Source organism: Hemitrygon akajei, chromosome 10, assembly GCF_048418815.1.
Source record: "Hemitrygon akajei chromosome 10, sHemAka1.3, whole genome shotgun sequence".
NCBI classification, from domain to species: domain Eukaryota; kingdom Metazoa; phylum Chordata; class Chondrichthyes; order Myliobatiformes; family Dasyatidae; genus Hemitrygon; species Hemitrygon akajei.
The window spans coordinates 113,876,644-113,897,227 of NC_133133.1; the positions used below are offsets into that span (position 1 = coordinate 113,876,644).

Consider the following 20,584-nt stretch of genomic DNA (forward strand, 5'->3'; position numbering starts at 1 on the left):
CAATGCCCAACCCTCTTTTTGAAGCCAGGCTTGGGGACCATCCATGGCAGAGTTTGCTATTTATTAAGATCACAAATAATCTTTTCTCACTATTTTCCTGCACTTGTTTGTACATCCCTTGATCCTCATCGAAACAGAAATCTATCGAACTATATCCTGAATGAGCTTCATGGTTTAGATTTACCACTGTCTGGATGAAGAAATTTCTCTTCCTCTCAATCTAAAATGGTCTACTGGAGATCAGTCTGGAAAAGTGTGAAATATTTTGGAAGTTTGAATTCGAAAACAGGGTACAAGTTTAACGGCAGGATTTTCAGCAGTGTGGAGGAACAGAGGGACCTTGGGGTCTATGTCCATAGGCCCCTCAGAGTTGCTGCATGAATTGATAGGATGTTTAAGAAGGCAATTGATGTGTTGGCCTTCATCAGTTGGAGGACTAAGTTCCAGAGAGAGAGAAGAAAAATTAATGTTGCAGCTCTATAAAAGTCTGGTTAGACCTCACTTGGGGTATTGTGTTCAGTACTGATAGTTTCATTATAGGAAAGATGTAGAAGCTTTAGAGAGGGTACAGAGGAGATTTACCAGGATGCTTCCTGGATTAGAGTGCTTGTATTATGAGCAACTGTTGAACAAGTTAGGGCTTTTCTCTTTAGAGCAAAGGAGAATGAGAGGTGACTTACTAGCAGTGTATAAGATAAGTCAAGTCACTTTTATTGTCATTTCGACCATAACTGCTGGTACAGTACATAGTAAAAATGAGACAACGTTTTTCAGGACCATGGTGTTACATGACATAGTACAAAAACTAGACTGAACTACGTAAAAAAAAAAACCACAACACAGAGAAAGCTACACTAGACTACAGACCTACACAGGACTGCATAAAGTGCACAAAAACAGTGCAGGCATTATAATAAATAATAAACAGGACAATAGGGCAAGGTGTCAGTCCAGGCTCTGGGTATTGAGGAGTCTGATAGCTTGGGGGAAGAAACTATTACATAGTCTGGTCGTGAGAGCCCGAATGCTTTCGGAGCCTTTTCCCAGACGGCAGGAGGGTGAAGAGATTGTCCTTCATAATGCTGTTTCCTTTGCGGATGCAGCGTGTAGTGTAAATGTCCGTGATGGCGGGAAGAGAGACCCCGATGATTTTCTCAGCTGACCTCACTATCAGCTGCAGGGTCTTGCGATCCGAGATGGTGCAATTTCCGAACCAGGCAGTGATGCAGCTGCTCAGGATACTCTCAATACAACCCCTGTAGAATATGATGAGGATGGGGGGTGGGAGATGGACTTTCCTCAGCCTTCTCAGAAAGTAGAGACGCTGCTGGGCTTTCTTTGCTATGGAGCTGGTGTTGAGGGACCAGGTGAGATTCTCCATCAGGTGAACACCAAGAAATTTGGTGCTCTTTACGACCTCTACCGAGGAGCTATCGATGTTCAGTGGGGAGTGGTCGCTCTGTGCCCTCCTGAAGTCAACAACCATCTCATTTGTTTTGTTCACATTCAGAGATAGGTTATTGGCTCTGCACCAGTCCGTTAGCCGCTGCACCTCCTCTCTGTAAGCTGACTCATCGTTCTTGCTGATGAGACCATCATCGGCGAACTTGATGATGTGGTTCGAGCTGTGTGTTGCAGCACAGTCATGGGTCAGCAGAGTGAACAGCAGTGGACTGAGCACACAACCCTGGGGAGCCCCCGTGCTCAGTGTGATCGTGTTGGAGATGCTGCTCCCGATCCGGACTGACTGAGGTCTCCCAGTCAGGAAGTCTAGGATCCAATTGCAGAGGGAGATGTTCAGGCCCAGTAGACTCAGCTTTCCAATCAGTTTCTGAGAGATGATTGTGTTGAATGCTGTACTGAAGTCTATGAACAGCATCTAAACGTATGTGTCTATTTTGTCCAGGTGGGTTAGGGCCAGGTGGAGGGTGGTGGCAATGGTGTCATCTGTTGAGCGGTTGGGACAGTATGCAAAGAGACATTGATGGAGTAGACAGCCAGCATCTTTTTCAGAAGACAGCAATGACTAATATAAGGGGGCATAGTTTTCAAGTGATTGGAGAAAAGTATAGGGGGGAGTCAGAGATAGGTTTTATCTACTGAGAGTGTGAAGTGTGTGAAACACATGTCTGTGGGTGATAGACACGGATACATGAGAGATTTTTTCAAGATGCCTAGGCACATACAGTAGATGGAAGAAAAATGAGGGACTATTTGGAAGGGAAGCTCTGGATTGATCTTGGTATGGCTTAAAGTGTGAGCACAACATTGTGGGTCAAATGGAGTATACTGTGCTACACTGTACTATGAGAGTCTGTTATTGTCAATTGTCTCGGAAACTTTGTCAAAGATATGTGCTTGAGGCATAACATTTTGAATAAAATCTTTGATTGAATACAGGAGTAAGAAGCAGTACTCACGGGACAGTTTACAATGACCAATTAACCTACCAGCCGGGTAGTGGGAGGGAACAGGAGCACCCAGAGGAATCCCACGCAGTCATGGGAGAACACACAGGTAGTGGCAGGAAGTTGGATCAGTGATGGTGTATTAAACAACATGCATCAATCATATTTTAACAACTTTATCACATTTTAATCTTTGTGCATTTTTTTTACTTTCTGCTGTATAATTGCATTTGTAGTTAAATGCAATAAAGTAAAATAGCCCATATGCTTCAGATACAGAATGCGGGAGAAACTCAGCAGGTCAGGGAAAGAATAAAGGATCAATGTTTCAGGCAGAGACCCTTCATCAGGACCCATCGGGCTAAGACATCGACTGTTTATATGCTGCCTGACAAACTGAGTTCCTCCAGCATTTTATATTTGTTACTCTGGACTTCCAGCATCTGCAGAACCTCTTGTGCTTCAGAGGTATGTTTCTTAACAAAGTATTACAATTGAATTGAATAGGGCACTGAATCAAATATGCAGATTTAATGGCAGAAGTTTTTAAAAAGGTCAAAATTAAGTCACTAAGGTTTTGGACACATTGGTTTCATAAAATTTATAACATTAAAAATGATTTTTTTAAAACTTCTGGTTCCTCAAAGTGAATTGAAAATATGAGAGGAAGGGTAGAGTTTATTTGTGGTATCTTCCTGTGGTTTTTTCAGTTTAGTTGTTATTTTAGTGCAGCAGAGGATGGAAGAAACCAGTGGTTGATCTGGTTCAGCGTAATGAGACACCTTAACTGGGTACTGATCCTATGAATGTAAAACTTCGTCTAAAGTATAATAAGGTCATTGTAAGAACAGAAATGGACTATTGGGTGCTTGATAGAAGGCAGGAAGCAAATTACAAGGATATAGTACAGGACAAAAGTACTGTATACTGTATTGTATAGTATAGATACAAAAGATTTAAAAAAAATTAATATAGTCTGTCAGAGTGGGAAATGTTGAGGCTGTGTCAAGTTTGACATTTAACTACAAATGTAATTATGCAGCAGAAAGTTAAATACTTGGACAAAAATGTATTACAGCAATGTTAACAGTCATTGAGTTTGAGAGGAATGTACAATAGCAAGTTTCATTTCTGAAGAGAACTTAAATGTAATGGTGATTGACTGTGAGACAGAGGTGTTAAGCGTTATGGTGGTCTTTAGATAAGAGATGTGCTTTTGTCTAGCATTGTTGATCGTGTTCGAATTTATACAAGAACTTGCCCTGAATCTTAGTTTCCTGCAGCGATTTAGAAGTGATTTTACAGGTTGCGAGGAAGATAAAACTGCTTATTTAGTGCAGAAAAAAATGAAGTACTGCTGATGCTGGAAATAAAAATTGTGAGAATTGGTCATTTTGAAAAGACTTGCTGTTTGAAATATTTGAAAGCCTGGAGGAAAGTGATCATTTTTGTATATTGTAGGCTAAGTTAGAATATGTAGCAAAAAAGTCGATTGAAAAGAATTGAGAGAGAATAAAATAGCGAAAAGAAACAAATTGCTGGAGGAACATAATGGGTCAGGCAGCATTGTGGAGGGAAGTGGACAGTCAATATTTTGGATGGAGACCCTTCATCTAGATCTATGATTATACACTTCATTATAGGAAACAGCAATTCCTACTTCTGATTTTGGGCAAATAGAATGATAGATCATTTTGTTTTCTCTGATGAAGCATCTTAACTTGAAGCCTTGATTGTTCATCTCCCTCCACAGATGTTGCCTGACCTGCTGAGTTCCTTCAGCACTTTACTATTTGCTTCAGATTCTAGTCTCTTAAAAAGGTCGAGCAGAGAAAGAGAACATTTTAGCGCTACAGTGCCCACACCAGACAAAATTAAATCTATTTTGGAATATTTAGGGGTACGTATTATACACATCAGAGAAACAGACCTATACACACAAAATGCTGGAGGAACTCAGCAGACCAGGCAGCATCTATGGAGAAAAGTACAGTCAACGTTTCAGGCCGAAACCCTTCATCAGGACTGGAGAGAAAAAACTGAGGAGTAGATTTGAAAGGTGGGGGGAGGGGAAAGAGAAACACCAAGCGATAGGTGAAACTTGGAGGGGGAGTGATGAAGCAAAGAACTGGGAAGTTGGTTGGTGAAAGAGACAGAAGGCCATGGAAGAAAGAAGTGGGGGGGGGGGGCGGTGAGGAGCGCCAGAGGGAGAATATGGGCAGGCAAGAAGATCACATGAGAGAGGGACGGAGTTGGGAAGATGGGAAGCGGGTGGTGGCATTACTGGAAGATTGAGAAATTGATGTTCATGCCATCAGGTTAGAGGCTACCCAAACAGAATATAAGGTGTTTGAGGAGGCCATTGATGGACATATTGGAATCCCAACAGTGGGGGAGACCATTTGGCCCAAACAATCCATGCCTGTGTGAATCCTCCACACAAGTCTCCCAATGTTTATCTTCATACAATTCTTTCAACATTACTTTCTACACTATTCTCCCTTATTTGCTTGTCCAGCCTCATCATGACTACATCTGTACCATTAGACTAGAACTGGAGGTCATGCGTTTAGGGTGAAAGGTGAAATATTTAAGGGGAAATAGAGGGGAATCTTCTTCACTCAGTGTGTGAAATAAGCTGGCAGCAGAAGTGGTGGATGGAGTTTTGATTGCAGCATGTGAGAGAAGTTTGAATAAGTACGTGGATGAGAGGCATATGGAAGGCTATGGTCCAGGTGCAGGTTGATAGAACTAGGTAAATTAATAGCTCAGCACAGACTAGATGGACTGAAGGGCCTGTTTCTGTACTGTAGTGCCTTAGTTGCTTCACCTGCTCATGGTGGTAATAAGTTGTGCATTCTTGTGCTGATGGATATATTCAACATCTCTTTGGAACAATCCATTGTCCCCTCGGATTTCAAGGTGGCAATTATCATTCCAGTGCCAAAGAAGGTGACAGTAACTTGCCTAAATGACTATCGTCCAGTGGCATTAACATCAACCATTATGAAATGCTTTAAGAGGCTGGTGGTGGAGCACATTAACGCCTTTCTCTCGGCTACATTGAACCTTTCCAGTTCACTTATCACTCAAATCGATCCACTGATGTTGCAATAGCCTCTGCCCTCCACTCTGTCCTGTCCCACCTAGAAAATGGGGTCTCATTTGCCAGACTACTCTTTATAGACTTCAGTTCAGTGTTCAATATCATCATACTCCAGAAACTGGTGGGGAACGTGTCCTTGCTGGGTTTCAATCCCTCCCTCTGCAATTGGGCACTGTACTTCTGGGACTGAACAGGAAGGCCACAGTCAGTCCATGTGGGCAGCAACATCTCTCATCCCATTACACAGAGCACTGGCACTCCCCGAGGCTGTGTGCTCAGTCCACTGCTGTTCACACTGCTGACGCATGACTGTGTCACAGGATCCAGCTGAAACCGTGTTGTCAAGATTGTGGATGGCACAACAGTGGTTCGCTTTATCAAGAACAATGATGAGGCAGATTATAGAGAGCAAGTGGAGCGGCTGGTGAATTGGTGTGAAATGACAACTGAATCCTGAATGTGAGAAGACAAAGGAAGTCATTGTGGACTTCAGAAAGGTGCAGATGAACCATTCCCCTTCCGCGAATACATGGCCCCTCCACAGAGTGAGTTAAGTGCGCCAAGTTCCTGGGAGCTCACAACATGGATGATCTCACCTGGTCCCTTAATATCAGCTTCCCGAACAAGAAGACAGCAAAGCAGTCTACTTCCTAAAAAGACTGAAGTAAGCAAACCCACCCCCCACCCCCCATGTTTTGCAGGAGCACCCTTGAAAGCATCCTGAGTTGCATCTCCATCTGGTTTGGGAGCAGTTGAGCGTCGGACCAGAGGTCCCTACGAAGAACTGACAGTAGCTGAGAGGATCACTGAGGACATTTATCAGGAGCACTGCATACGCAGGGCCTTTAGTAAGGATCCCACCCATTAGTCCAGCATCCTCTTTGACTTTCTGCCATCAGGCTGGGGACAATGATGCATAAAAACAAGAGCAGTCGGATGAGAAACAGTTTCTTCCCCAGCCCATTAGGCTTCTGAACACTCTGCCACATCTTGTTCGAAGTGTCACTGGTTAATCTATTCCATACCTTAGAATATTGAAAGTTAATGCTCTTTAGTTTGTTATTTATGTGTGATTCATCTGTAGATTTTATCCTTACTTTCATAAGTTATCGTGTGTTATGTGTACACCCTGGTTTTATATGCATTACAGGTATATGGTTATATACATTATATGCATGTATATAACTAAATGACAGTAAACTTGACTTGTCATATTATTGGATTTCTTGATAACCATCTCTTATGATGGCCTGTAGTGACAGTCTTCACACGAGTCGAAACATTCCAGATCTTTATTAAATCAGCTATCAGATGACTTATCTCAGGAGAATAAAGACCGAGTCTGCTCATTGTTTGAAATCCATGCTGACTACTCATTATACAGAAACAAAATGTGCCGAGACCCTTCTGAAATGTCAGCTGCACTCTTTTTCATAGATGCTGCCTGGCCTGCTGAGTTCCTCCAACATTTTGTGTGTTTGACTATTCACTATTATACTTTTTGTTTCTTGATGTTTTTCTGTTCCTTCTTTCAATAGGAATCCACTATTTTTCTCCCATTACATATCATATGTTAAGCTGGCTGGTCTATGCTTGGATATTTTCTCTTTTGTTGTCTTAAATATTGCCAGCTGGCAGTCTTACAATGCTGTGACTTTTGTAATTGAATTATTCATTATGTATAGTGATACTGGTTATCTCTTCCCTGTAACATTTTAACATTCATAGAAGAAGTCCATCCAGAAGACAGGGGAATGGGTGAGAGAGGGCTTGTAGCCTTATCCTCTGTATATGGCTGGTTGATTTAAAATATCCCCCTTTTCTATTTTAAATGAGATGATTTCATTACTCACCTCATGTTCCATCTTCCCTGATGGAACACTTCCCAATTCTCAGTGCAAAGTTCCATAGGTTATAGACAGCCATCCTGGAGTCTTTAAGCTACCCATGCACCACGTGCTGAAGCGGAGTGTTCCAGACTCTTACTACCTTACTGTGAAAATCTTTTTACATCAACTAATCCCACCATCAATTAACTTAATTTAAATCTCTTTTCTAGTTATCAAAGTTTCTGTTTATCTTATTCAGACTTCTCATAATTTGCATGCCTCAGTTCAATTATACCTCACCTTTAAATAAGCACGGTCAGTCATGCTCACATGTGCAACTAACTCCCCTAACATCCTCATGATTCACTTCTGCATCCAATCTTGTACTGTCATAGCCTCCACATAGCACTCCAACATTGATCTGGATGATGTTTTACACAGTTTTTGTGTGCCTTTCTTATTCCTTTGTTTTGTGTTTCAGTTAATTAAAGAGCGTCAATTATTGCTTCTTATCACCCTTTCCACATTACCTACGACTGTGACAGATCGGTGAACAAGGATTCCAAGAACCATCTGTTCACACACACTTCATGTTATAGCATTTATGGAGAAGGTTATTTCCTCGCTATAGCTTCTCCAGATTTGTACCTGGGACTTCCCCAAATTAAATTCTGTTTTCAATGTTGTGCCTACCCTTGTATATTTTTCTGCACTCTTTAACTTCTTCCCTCACTATCAACCTCACTGGTAATTGTGGCTTTAAGGCTTCTACATTTAGGTCAAAGTTAATTATGTTCTTTCGGACCTTGGTACTGAGAATTTTTTAAAAATCTGTCTATGCTGGAAATTTAAAAATAAAAAAAGAAAATTGTGGAATTACTAGCAACTTGCACAGTGTGAAATACAAACATTTCAGGTCAAAGATTATCTCAGATTATTTTAAAGATTAAAGAATATCTTTATTTTGTTTATGTATGTCAAAACATACAGCAAAATACGTTGCTTGCATGAAATCAGCAAGGATTGTGCTGTGCAGCCTGCAAATGTCACCAAGCTTCTAGTGCCAACATAGCATGCCCACAACTCACTAACTCTAATTGTATGTCTTTGGAAGCCAGATTGCCCAAAGGAACCTCTCATAATCACGGGGAGAACATACAAACTTCTTACAAGTGGTGGTGAGAATTGAATCCCTGTCTTACAGCTGGTGCTGCAATAGTGTTATGCTAACCGCTACGCTATTGTGTCGCCCAAAGTCAAGGACCTTTCATCACTCCCGGAGAACCCCAATCCACTCAGTACTACAGACGTGAAAGCTCACATTTACCGTTATCCTTTGCTTTCTCCCTCTGAGCTAATTTTTCATCCAGTTTAAGATATAAAGAGAATCCAGGAATTATGGGGTTCATTCAGGAAACTAGCTCTGAGATAAATCACTAATCACAATTTCATTGAATAGAATAGAGCAGTACAGCATAAGAACAGACCCTTTGGCTCACAATATCTGTGCCGAACACAGTGCTGAATTAAACAACACACACAAGATGCTGGAGGAGCTCAGCAGGCCAGGCAGCATCTATGGAAAAAAGTACAGTCAACATTTCGGGCTGAAACCATTTGGCAGGACTGGAGAAAAAAAGCTGAGGAGTAGATTTGAAAGGTGGGGAGATGGGAGAGAGAAACGCCAGGCAATAGGTGAAACTTGGAGGGGGAGGGATGAAGCAAAGAGCTTGGAAGTTGATTGGTGAAAGATGCAGAAGGCCATGGAAAAAAGAAGTGGGGGGGAGGAGCACAAGAGGGAGGCTATGGGCAGGCATGAAGATCACATTAAGGAGGGACAAGGGGATGGGAAATGGTGAAGATGAGGCAGTTGTGGAGGCATTACTGGAAGTTTTGTAAATCGATGTTCATGCCATCAGGTTGGAGGCTACCCCCAACCTAAGTGGGGCCTTATCCCGACTGTGGAGGAGGCCCTGGATGGACATATCAGAATGGGAATTAAAATGGGTGGCCTGGCGGATGGAGCATAGATCCTTGGCGAAGCGGTCTCCCAGTCTACGTCGGGTCTCACCGATATACGAGAGGCCACACCGGGAGCACCAACCACAGTATATGACCCCAACAGACTCAAAGGTGAAGTGTCACCTCACCTGGAAGGAGTGTCTGGGGCCCTGAATGGTAGTGAGGGAGGAGGTGTAGGGGCAGGTGTGGCACTTGTTCCACTTGCAAGTGTAAGTGTCAGGAAGGAGATAAGTGGGAAGGGACGAATGGACAAGAGAGTCGCATAGGGAGTGATCCCTGCAGAAAGCTGAAAATGGGGGGGGGGGGAGGGAAAGAGTGTTTACTGGTGGGATCCAGTTGGAGGTAGCGGAAGTTTCGGGAATTATGTGCTGGATGCGGAGGCTGGTGGGGTGGTAGGTAAGGACAAGAGGAACCCTATCCCTAGTAGTGTTGCGGGAGGATGGGATAAGAGCAGATGTGCGTGAAATGAAAGAGATGCAGTTGAGGGCAGCGTTGATTCTGGAGGAAGGGAAGCCCCCTTCTTTGAAAAAGGAGGATCTCTCCTTCGTTCTAGAATGAAAAACCTCATCTTGAGAGCAGATACAGCGGAGACAAAGGAATTTGAGGCATTTTTATAAGTAGCGGGGTTGGATGAGATATAGTCCAGGTAGCTATTAGAGTCCGTTGGTTTATAATAGACATCGGCGGATAAGCTGACTCCGGAGATAGAGACAGTGAGATCGAGAAAGGGAAGGGAAGTGTCGAAAATGGACCAGGTGAATTTGAGAGCTAGGTGGAAGTTGGGGGCAAAGTGCGAATAAAATCAAGGCTGAATTTAAATCCTTCTCTTCTGCCTGCACCTGATCCATCAAAGTTTGAAGTAAATTTATAATTAAAGTACATGTATATCACCATGTATTGTACAAGCTAAAATTTGTTTTCTTGTGGGCATACACAGTAAATTTTAAAGGTGTGCTCCCGGTTCTACACACTCCCACTATTCAAAATATTCTCTCCATGTCCACTCTATTTAGGCCTTTCAACATTCAGTAGGTTTCAATGAGATCTCCCCTTATTCAATTGTGGGAGTGTCTAGGACACCATGGTAGTCTAGCGGTTAGCATGACCCTATTACAGCTCGGGATGTTGGAGTTTGGAATTCAGTTGTGGCACTGTCTTTAAAAAGTTTATACATTCTTCCCATGAGCTTGTGGGTTTCCTCTCTCTGGTTTCCTCTCATACTCCAAAGATGTACTGGTTAGTCATTATAAATTGGTGCTGGGTGGTGTGGCTAGTTGGGATGGAAGGGTCTGTTTCACACTGTATTTCCAAATAAAATCTAGAAATGTGGAATTGTAAATGGGATTATGGCGTTCCACTTTATTGTCTGATTGATTTTTGAGAGGCTATTGCAGAGCAAGTGGGAATCAAGCAGGTTAGATCAGTCGTGAATTGATTGAATAATGGAGCAGGTTTGAGGGCCCCATGATACACTCCTCCCCTGTCTTTTGTTCTTGTCTTTCTGTATGAGTCAACTAGTTAACAAAATCCAAGAATATAGAATATATAAATTGCAATAATCTTAATATCAAAGTTTTTCCATTGGGACTGTGATAAGTAATCAGCATAAGTGTTAGTTCAAAAGTTAATAATAGAATTAGTAATATTAAATAGTATAGTCTGATAATAGGAATCATTTTTCTAAAAAATTACTTTGACTACACATTGCTCAGATTAAAATATTTATTAAATGGGAATATAGTGAAGCCTCTGTGATGAATTCAGTGTTTCTATTTCTATGATTAATTGCAGATTTTTAAAAAATATTTTAAAACCTTTGAAAAATATTCTGAATACTCGTGCACTAAAAAGATAATTCCTTTGTGATTGTTCCCCAGTCTTACATTTTGTTAATCTTTTAGATGAAGCTAAAAAAGCAAGTGGCAGATTTCCAGTGCAATTTACAGAGTGCTGAGGTAAGGAGGTTGGTCATTAAGAATTGTTTTAAGTCCATATCTTGATATTGATCAGGTCTGAAAGTGTTCAAGGAAATTGTAAGGTGTCTGTTCAACCTGATTATGTAATCTTGATAAAAGGGGCTTGCTGGTGAAGAGTCCGAAAACTGAGGAGAAAGCTTTAGCTGTTTGTAACCAATATTGCAAGTCACTATTTTAAAACAAAAAGAGGATATAAATGTGCAGAGTAATAATGAGGCGCTCGGTTTGAAGAATGCAGGGAGCTGTGGAGAATATCACTGGTAAGCAGAAGTTATTTAAAATGTTAGTGATTTTTAGCATAGCATTGATGTGAAACATTCAAGCTCTTTTATTAAAATATTATTAATCATTGCTCTTCGAGCAGATGATTGAAGATATGTCCTCAAAATCTTGTTGGATTTTAGTTTTATACATGGTAGCCTCATTAAGGTAACACAGAATTAGTACCGAGCTTTAAGACCATAGTTGAGGAATTTGAATGATTGTGTAAGAGTATCTTTGCAGTTGTGAAAGTTGCCCAGGCTTGTTAGAGTCGTGATTTAGTCACTAAGTTAAAATAAATAGAACGAGCCTGCATGGCCATCAAATCAACAATTTATTTGATAAGTTCTCCATTTATTGTATGACCAAATCCATTGGGCTGAATTTTCTCCACACTGGATTGTGTTGAATTTTGGAAATGTATGACACACAAATTGGCTATTTGGTTCATTTTGTCCATGTTGGCAAAAAGGGCTGTTTAGAGTCCCCTTCATTTACTAATTACTTGAGATCAATGTAGCATTATGTTAAACAGAATATGTTATTTCTATAATTGTGTTCATGCCCTTCAAAATCCATCTAATCCCAGGAATTGAGACACAACCATATACCTTATAAAGAATCTAGGAATTACCCAGTATATGACCCCAACACTTACACTTACTACAATAGGGCAATCCATTGATTGCCACAAACTCTATCTTATCTCTGACTGATTAGGTGAATAATACTCCTTCAAGTCAAACTTTGTTGACTCCATCGCTAATCCAGGGTTTGAAAACATAATTTAGGCTGACACTTTAGTACTTTCATCAAGTAAACTTTTGTAAAGAAGACTGGCCAAAAATAAAAGATGTTTAATTGTATAGACTGTGTATGTATGGTCAGGCAGTTTGTATATCTAAATATATGATCTTACTTGAAGGGGACAACAGAGGAATTTCAATGTGGACTAATCATACTTTGTATTCTGTACTGCACTATTTTGTATTTCATCTTCTGGAATTTGGTATTTTCCTGCTGATTTTCTAATTTCCACTATGGAGCACAGCTACATAGCCAAACATCAGTTATCCAGCACTAGGATCTTGCCAGGACTTGAATACCTGAGTTATAAGATTGATTGAATAGATTATACTTTTATTCCTTGAAGTGTAGGAGAAAGAGGGGAGATCCAAAAGATGTATGTAAAATTATGAAGATTTCAGATACAAATACACTTTTTTCACTGAAGGTGGGTGAGATGAGAACTAGAGGTCATAGGTTAGTGGTAAAAGGTAAAATACTTAAAGGGGAACCTGAGGGGGAACTTATTCACTCAGAGTGTGGAATGATTTGCCAGCAGAAGTGGTAGATGTGGGTTTGATTTCAACACTTATGGGAAGTTTGGATAAGTACATGGATGGGAGGAGGTGTGGAGGGCTCTGGTCCAGGTATGTGTCGGTAGGACTAGGCAGAATAATAGTTTGGTATTGACTGGATAGGCTGAAGGGCCTCTGTGCTATAATGCTCTATGACTTTTGACTCTATGACTACATTATCTTGCTGCCAACTAATCATTGAGAGCTGGCAAGACTTTTGTCTCTGTAGATTCCATTCATCTTCTCAATCTCTGCCCACAAGTGTTTCTTTCACATCCACAACTCTGACTGGTTCTCTCTGTCCTTAAGCCATGGTCGCTTGAAGGAAGTTGTAATTGTTTTTCTCCACCCTGACTGACACAGCAGAATCTGTGATTGTGCCGGGGCAGTGTTTAGCTGCAAACAATGTTAAGACAATAATGCAATCCTCATGAATCATCATGACATCCTGAGATTCAATATGTTGATATCTAAATGCTTTGCATTCTAACAGCACTTACCTCACACAATATAGAGTAACGCTAAGAAGAAGCATGGAGCAAGAGATGGAAATTTGCAGGGCGGCACTAGTCTAGAAGTGAACTGAAGAAGAGAGAGAAGTGGCAAGAATTGAGCTGAAGGAATTGTTCAGGTGTATGGTGGCTAAAGAATGTAAACACTGCTTGTGAATTGGTGAATAATGAACAAGGGCCAAAGGTGGATGTGCAATACCGGATTGAGGAATGTAAGTGATAATTCAGTACTTGTATGGAATTCTAATATCCATGTGCCTGGCTGCATTTAGCCATTAGGAATAAGTACTCTGTAAAGAACAACTTGGCAGCAGCATGTTTATTGATTTGCACTTTATTGAGGTGCAGAGCCTGGTAAGAAATATTGGAGAGAGTGGGAATTTAATTTAGGACGATGTTGGTGGAGGAAAGGCAGTGATGTACATGGGCTAGCTTTTCAAGTTAAATGATGTTTATATTGAATTGGAAAGGGACAGAAGTGGATCAAAATCCAGATGGCATAGATTTAGGGTGAGAGGGGAAAGATTTAAAAGGGACCTGAGGGGAAATGTCTTCACCCATAGGGTGGTACATGTATGGAGTGAGCTAGCTGAAATGGTTGAGGTAGGTACAATAACAACATTTAAAAGACATTCGGACAGTTACGTGGATAGGAAAGTTTTAGAGGGATGAGGGACTAGCTTAGATGGGCATCTTGGTCAACATGAATGAGTTGGCCTGAAGAGTCGGTTTCCATTCTGGATAACTCTAAGAAACCATGATTACCTTGGTTAGCTGTGCCCAGAGATGCCACTCTTCAGTGTCACTGCATTCACACAAATGCAAGTGATAGCAGCAAGTTTAGTTTGCAAGATGGGAAATTTTGGATGTAATTGTTTTTATCAGTGCAGTAAATAGTGTTTAGTGACAATGCTGGAGGTAGAGCTGAATTTCACTGTATGAATGGAACTGCTGGCACTAAGATGGTTCCATCCCATCCTCCCCAAATCTACACTATCTCCAAGTGAGCTGGACCACTGATTCACACTTCCTTTTTGCTTGTCTATTCTCTCTATCCCAGAATTTACACAGATTTCTGCATTCTTCTCAGAAGGAAATTTTGATTAAACCCCATCCCTCCAAAATGAAATTAAAATGAACCTGACCTCACAACCAGCCTCATTGTGACCTTGCACCATACTGTCTACTTGCACTGCACTTGCTCTCTCTACTCTATTCTGCACTTTGTTATTGTTTTATCTTGTTTCACTGCAATGTACTGTTGTAATGAATTGATCTGTATGGATGATATGTAAGACCAATTTTTCACTGTACCTCGGTACATATAAGAATAATAAACTAATTTACTAATTTAATTGTAGCATGCAGAATATTGTAAAAGTGGGAGTACAGTTCCATTGTCAGAACTATCCACCCTTTCACATCTCACCTGGAGGTGACAGGGAACCAGGTGCTGGTCCCTCAGGCCAGATGTGGGGCTGCCAAGGATTTGGGTGCTGGGCTGATGCCAAGGTATATGTCATAGAACTTGTGATGGAAGAAAATAATTGCTCCACTCCCTTGTTTGGATGTGCACGGTGAGTCCAAACTCCATGATCCCTGCATTAGGAAATCAAAAGCACAAGCAATACTGCTGAAAACTCAATATTGATGTGGTATAGTTCTAAGAAGTACACATTTTTAAAGATCATGGTGACTCTGCTATATTGTTGCTGATATTGAGGACATGTTCCCCTCAATATACTAATTTCAGATTTCTTCAGAATTTGGTATGGCTCTATGTAATTCTACATGCTTATAACCTCCAGGTCTGAGTTGAAACCTGTATCTTTTGATATTTCACTCTATTGATTATATTTTTCTTTCTCACTCCTTTGTGTAATTGATGTCATTACACAGTGGGCAGAAGGATGTGCTTTCTTGCTCTATGACTTGCCATGTACAGTTTTGGTCACCCTGTTATCGGAAATACATTGTCAAGTTGGAGAGATTTATGAGTTTGCTACATGACCTGAAGGTCTGAGTGATAGGGAGAGATTAGCCACACTGAATCTTTATTCTTTGGAGCACTGGAGAATGAAGTGTGACCTTACAGAAACTGATAAAATCATGAGAGGTGTGAATAATGTGGGCGGTCATTGCCTTTTCACCAGGGTTAGAGAGTCCAAAACTAGAGAGCACAGATACAATCTAAAAGGGAAGAATTGTAAGAGACCTGGAAGGTAGCTTCTTTACACAGAGAGTACTGAATACCTGGAATGAACTGCCAGAGGAAGTGATTGAGGGGTGGGTACAGTTGCAACATTTGGATGGGTTCATGGAGGGGAGGGACTTGGAGGGTTATGGCAATTAAGACTAGCAGGACACATGCTGTGGCTGGTATAGATCAGTTGGGCTGAAAAGCCTGTTTCCTTGCTGTATTACTCTTTGACGCTGAGTTTGTACCAACTATCAAACAGCCATTTACATTAAACCTGTGCTGATCCCTATTTATTCCCACTTAACCTCTTCCCCATAATATCCCCCAGATTCTATCACTCACCTATACATTGGGGCCAATTCATACTGGCCAGTTAGTCCATCAGTTCATACATTTTTGGGACATGGAGAAAACTGGAGCACATGGAGTAAACATATGTGATCACAGACAGAATGTGAAAAGTCTACATTAAAATCAGAACCTGGTTTATTATCACTGATGTGAAATTTGTTGTTCTGTGGCAGCAGTGCCATGCAAAAGCATAAAATTATTATAAATTACAAAATAAATAAGTAGTTCAGGATAAGGAATAATCATGTAGAGATTATGGATTAATGGACCATTCAAAAATCTGATGGTGGAGGGGAAGAAGTTGTTCTTAAATCGTTGACTATGAGTGTTCAGGTCCTTATACCTCCCCCCCCCCCCCCCACCCCACACCCGATGGTGGAGTAACTTGAAGGGGGCACATCCCAGATGATGAGTGCCCTTGTAATGGATGCTTCCTTTTTGATGCACTGTCTCTTCAAGATGTCCTTGATTGAGGCAAGCTTGTCCTGATGATAGAGTAATAAGAAGGGGGCACATCCCAGATGATGAGTGTCCTTAGTAATGGATGTTGTCTTCTTGAGCCACTGTCTCTTGATTGTGGGAGGTTTGTGCCCATGATGGAACTGGCTGAGTCTACAACCCTCTGCAGCCTCTTGTGGTCATGTGCAGGCAGAGCCAAGGGTCTGTATTGAACCTGGGTTCCTGGTACCTTGAGACGGCATCTCCACTGGCTGTGCCATTGCTCCGGCTAATAAAACATTTTTTCTGTAGTTCTAATCCCTTTAAAAGACACTATTTCCAAACATTTCCTTTGGTGCCTCTCCAATTCTTACTTAACTGTGACTGCCAATCTTCACAAAAGCAGATGTTACATTTCCCTTTGGTGTTCTTTTAAATTTAACTTCTTATGTAGTCTGTTTTCACCAGAGATTATTGCAAGTTTAAGATTTGTACATTGTATTATTTTAACAGAGGAAACATTATTTAACACTATGATACAATATAATTTATCTCCCAGGCTTATAAAACTTCTACCAATAAAACATGGCTCTAAAAAGTTAAAGTAAATTTATTAATACATTGTATATATTCTCATATACTACCTCGAAATTCATTTTCTAGCAAACATTTACAGGAAAATGTGGCAGTGGAATAGAATTTATGAAAACTGTACATAAAAACTGACAACTAATAAACAAAAGAAGACAAATTGTGTAAATAAATAACTAATGCTGAGAACATGAGTGTAGAGTTCTTGAAAGGAAGTCTGTAAGTTTCACAATCAGTTCAGAGTTGAGGTGATGCAGTTCTGCACACTGGTTCAGGAGTCTGATGGCTGAAGGGCAATAACTGTTCTTGAACCTGGTGGTGTGGGAACTAACTTCCTGTACCTCCTGCCCGATGGTAGTAGTGAGAGGAGAGCATGGCCTTGGATGGTAGAGGGTCCTTGATGATAGATGCTGTTGTGTTGTGGCAGTGCTCCATGTAGATGTGCTGAATCGTGGGCAGGGCTTCCTGTGTGATGGACTGGGCTATATCCGCCACTTCTTGTAGCCATTTTTATTCTTGGTCACTTGCATACCAGACTGTGATGTATCCGGTTAGGATATGCTCCACTGTGCAGCTACAGAAGTTTGGCAAAGTTTTAGATTAATTAGATAAAAGCTGTATGTTCCAATGTTGTTTAATTTTGGTGCAGGTTTTGTGTTATGGTGGTACTTATGTTCAGCATGGTCCGTGTTTGAGTTGCAGTTAAGGGTTGCTTGCAGTGAGAAAGGAACAGTTTTGTCCTTGGCCTGTCACCAAGTGATTAGCCAAAGAATCAGTCTGGTTTTGGAGATAAAATTTTGTTATGTAGCCTAGGTTTAATTTTAGAAGAACTGCTCATATTTAATCCATTATAAATTATGTCATGTGCATGTAGTGCAGACTTCCTGGTAACAGAATGAGTTTCTGTTGATATATAATGAACTTGATGTTATCTTGATTCTTCGTAACATTAGAACACATTGCTAACTATCAGCTGATAGAAGGATGGTAACTATTTTGGATGAAGTTGTGTTCTCACATGAAAGAAGCACTCTAGTGTTTATTGGTTTTCATGGAGGAATTGATGTTCAAAATTACATCTGAAGTACAAATATGTATTGGTATTATATTATTGTCACATGTACTGAGATAAAACAGAAAAGCTTGTTTCTGTGCCATGCAGACAGATTATTCCAGATATGCACGTTGAGAAAGTGAAAAGGAGAACAAAATGAAGAATATTGAGTTGCAGTTACAGAGAAAGTGCAGTGCAGATAGACATGTGAAGGACTTCTATGAGGTAGATTGGGAGATCAAGAATTCACTTTTCAAAATATGAGCGGTCTGGTCAAGAGTCTGGTAACATGGGATAAAAGCCTGAACCATATAAATGTCATCCTAAAGTACTTGGAAGGAAAACAATTGAAGGGAATGATGAATTTTTTTACGACTGGAATACCTTTTCGTACTTTCCTTAATTACATAAAGTGTACGTCTATTTTCAGGAATTTTGCTATTTCTTTGTAGTACCATGTGTCATTAAAGGGATTTGTCAGATACAATGAAATGCACAGTTTGCATCAACAACCAACACACCCTGAGGATTGCTCTGAGTCAGCTTTTCATGAACATCACAGGGAGCTGCCATACATTCCCCGAATGTTCTCATATTTGCCTTCACCACTGCACCTGACAGTGCATTGCAGGCACCCACAATTCTCTTTTAAAAGCTTGACCTGCGTATCTCCATTAAATGCATGCCCAATAGTATCTGACACTTTCACCCTGAAGCTAAGATACAGGCTGTCAGCTCTATCTATGCCTCTCATAAAGATAAACTTCCATCAGGTCTCCCCTCAATTTCCAATTGCTCCAGAGTAAACATTTGTCCAGCCTCTCGTTATAGCATCTGCCCCCTAATGCAGGCTGAATCCTGGTAAACCCCTTCTTCTCCACTCTCTCCAAAGCCAGGAGTGGTTGGACAAACATGGGTTATTTTCTCTTCAGTGGAGGAGGCTGAGGGGAAATCTGATGGAGTTTTATAAGATTATGAGAGGCATAGATAGAGTAAACAGCTGGTACATTTTTTGCTTGCTTGAAATGTCTTAGTACCAGAAGGTATGCATTTAAGGTGAAAGGATACGTCTGAAGGGAATAAGCAGGGTGCATTTTTTTTTACACAGAATGGCAGGTGCCTAGAATGCACTGCCAAGGGTAGAGACGAATACAATAGAAGCTTTCAAGAGTCTCTTAGATAGACCATAAGACATAAAAGTAGAATTAGTCTGTTCGGCTCATCGAGTCCACTTGCCATTCGATGAAAGCTGATTTATTATCCCTCTCAATCCTATTCTCCTGCCTTCTCCTAATACCATTCTCCTATCTTTGATGCACTTACTATTCAAGAACCTAGCAACCTCTGCTTTGAATACACCCATCCATCTATGGCAGTGAGTTCCACAGATTCATCACCCTTGTGGGATAAGGGGCCTGTTCTTGTACTGTACTGTTCTATGTTCTTTCACTATTTGGAAGGTAAGACAAGTACACATGCTAAAACACTTGGAGGTTTGTGCTATCTATTTATTGCATTGTTTGTCCTGTTATAAATTTGATTTTGAGGATGGAGTTTCGTGTCCAAGGTCATAAACAGGAAGTTTCCTCAAAGTTATCCACCCCTGTATGCCCCATTTACCGATGTTTATTTACACAGAAATTTCCTGCCAAAAGACTAACATGCAACAATTAGGGATGACCATAACTAGTGTAAACAAATTAGCCTCAAAAAAGTATTGAATGAAATGATGGAAATTAATGCTCAAGCTAACCAAGCATTCACACGTATTTGGCACGATTAAGAACCTCTAACCGCGAAAGCTCCTGAATTTTTAATATAACCTGCACCGATCTTATAAAAGTACTTTAGTAGACTTAGAAATTACAGATTATAAATTTCGCAGTAAAATACCAGAGAATGTGATTAATGTTATGATCATTTTAACTCAACATATTTGTTGGCTATTTGTGCGCATGGATCTTTATCTGAGAAGACACCAAAATGGGTCCAAATGCATTTGGGAGCAAGGATCAACAGCTGAACACAGAAACAAGTTCCAGGAATATTAGCATGTGTGACACACTTGCACCCAAATCTCTGTAACCTTTCATCCTAGTTTAATCCTTGAACCACAGATTGCATATGCCAGCTGAGAAATAAGTACCATTAGGATGCTGCTGCCATTGGTACAGGAGTCTTAGATCCCACACCACCAGGTTCTGGAACAGCTACAGATGCCCCACTGCCATCAGGTTCCTGAATCAGCACGGATTACTGCACTCACCTCAACACTGAACTGATTCTACAACCTGTGGACTCACTTTCAAGGACTCTACTACTCATGTTCTCAGTGTTTATTTATCACTCTGTCTACAGTATCTATCTATGTATTTGAACAGATTGTCTTGTCTCACACATTGTTTGCTCATCATTCTTGTGTGAGTTTTTTTGTTGATTCCACTGTATTTCTGAATGTCTGCAAGGAAATAAATC

At 40.7% G+C, this 20,584-nt stretch overlaps 1 protein-coding gene across 8 annotated transcripts in view; it reads left to right on the top strand.

Annotated features, from left to right (window-relative positions):
* osbpl8 (oxysterol binding protein-like 8) overlaps positions 1 to 20,584 on the top strand; it is a 212,892-nt gene that overhangs the window by 40,675 nt on the left and 151,633 nt on the right. For 5 of the 8 annotated variants that reach the window (XM_073058761.1, XM_073058763.1, XM_073058764.1 and 2 more), the window contains one exon: positions 11,267 to 11,320. The exons of the other annotated variants lie outside the window; for them this stretch is intronic. In XM_073058761.1, the coding sequence (XP_072914862.1) occupies positions 11,267 to 11,320 (54 nt within the window). The remainder of the gene's footprint in view (positions 1 to 11,266; positions 11,321 to 20,584) is intronic. 8 annotated transcript variants of the gene reach the window in all.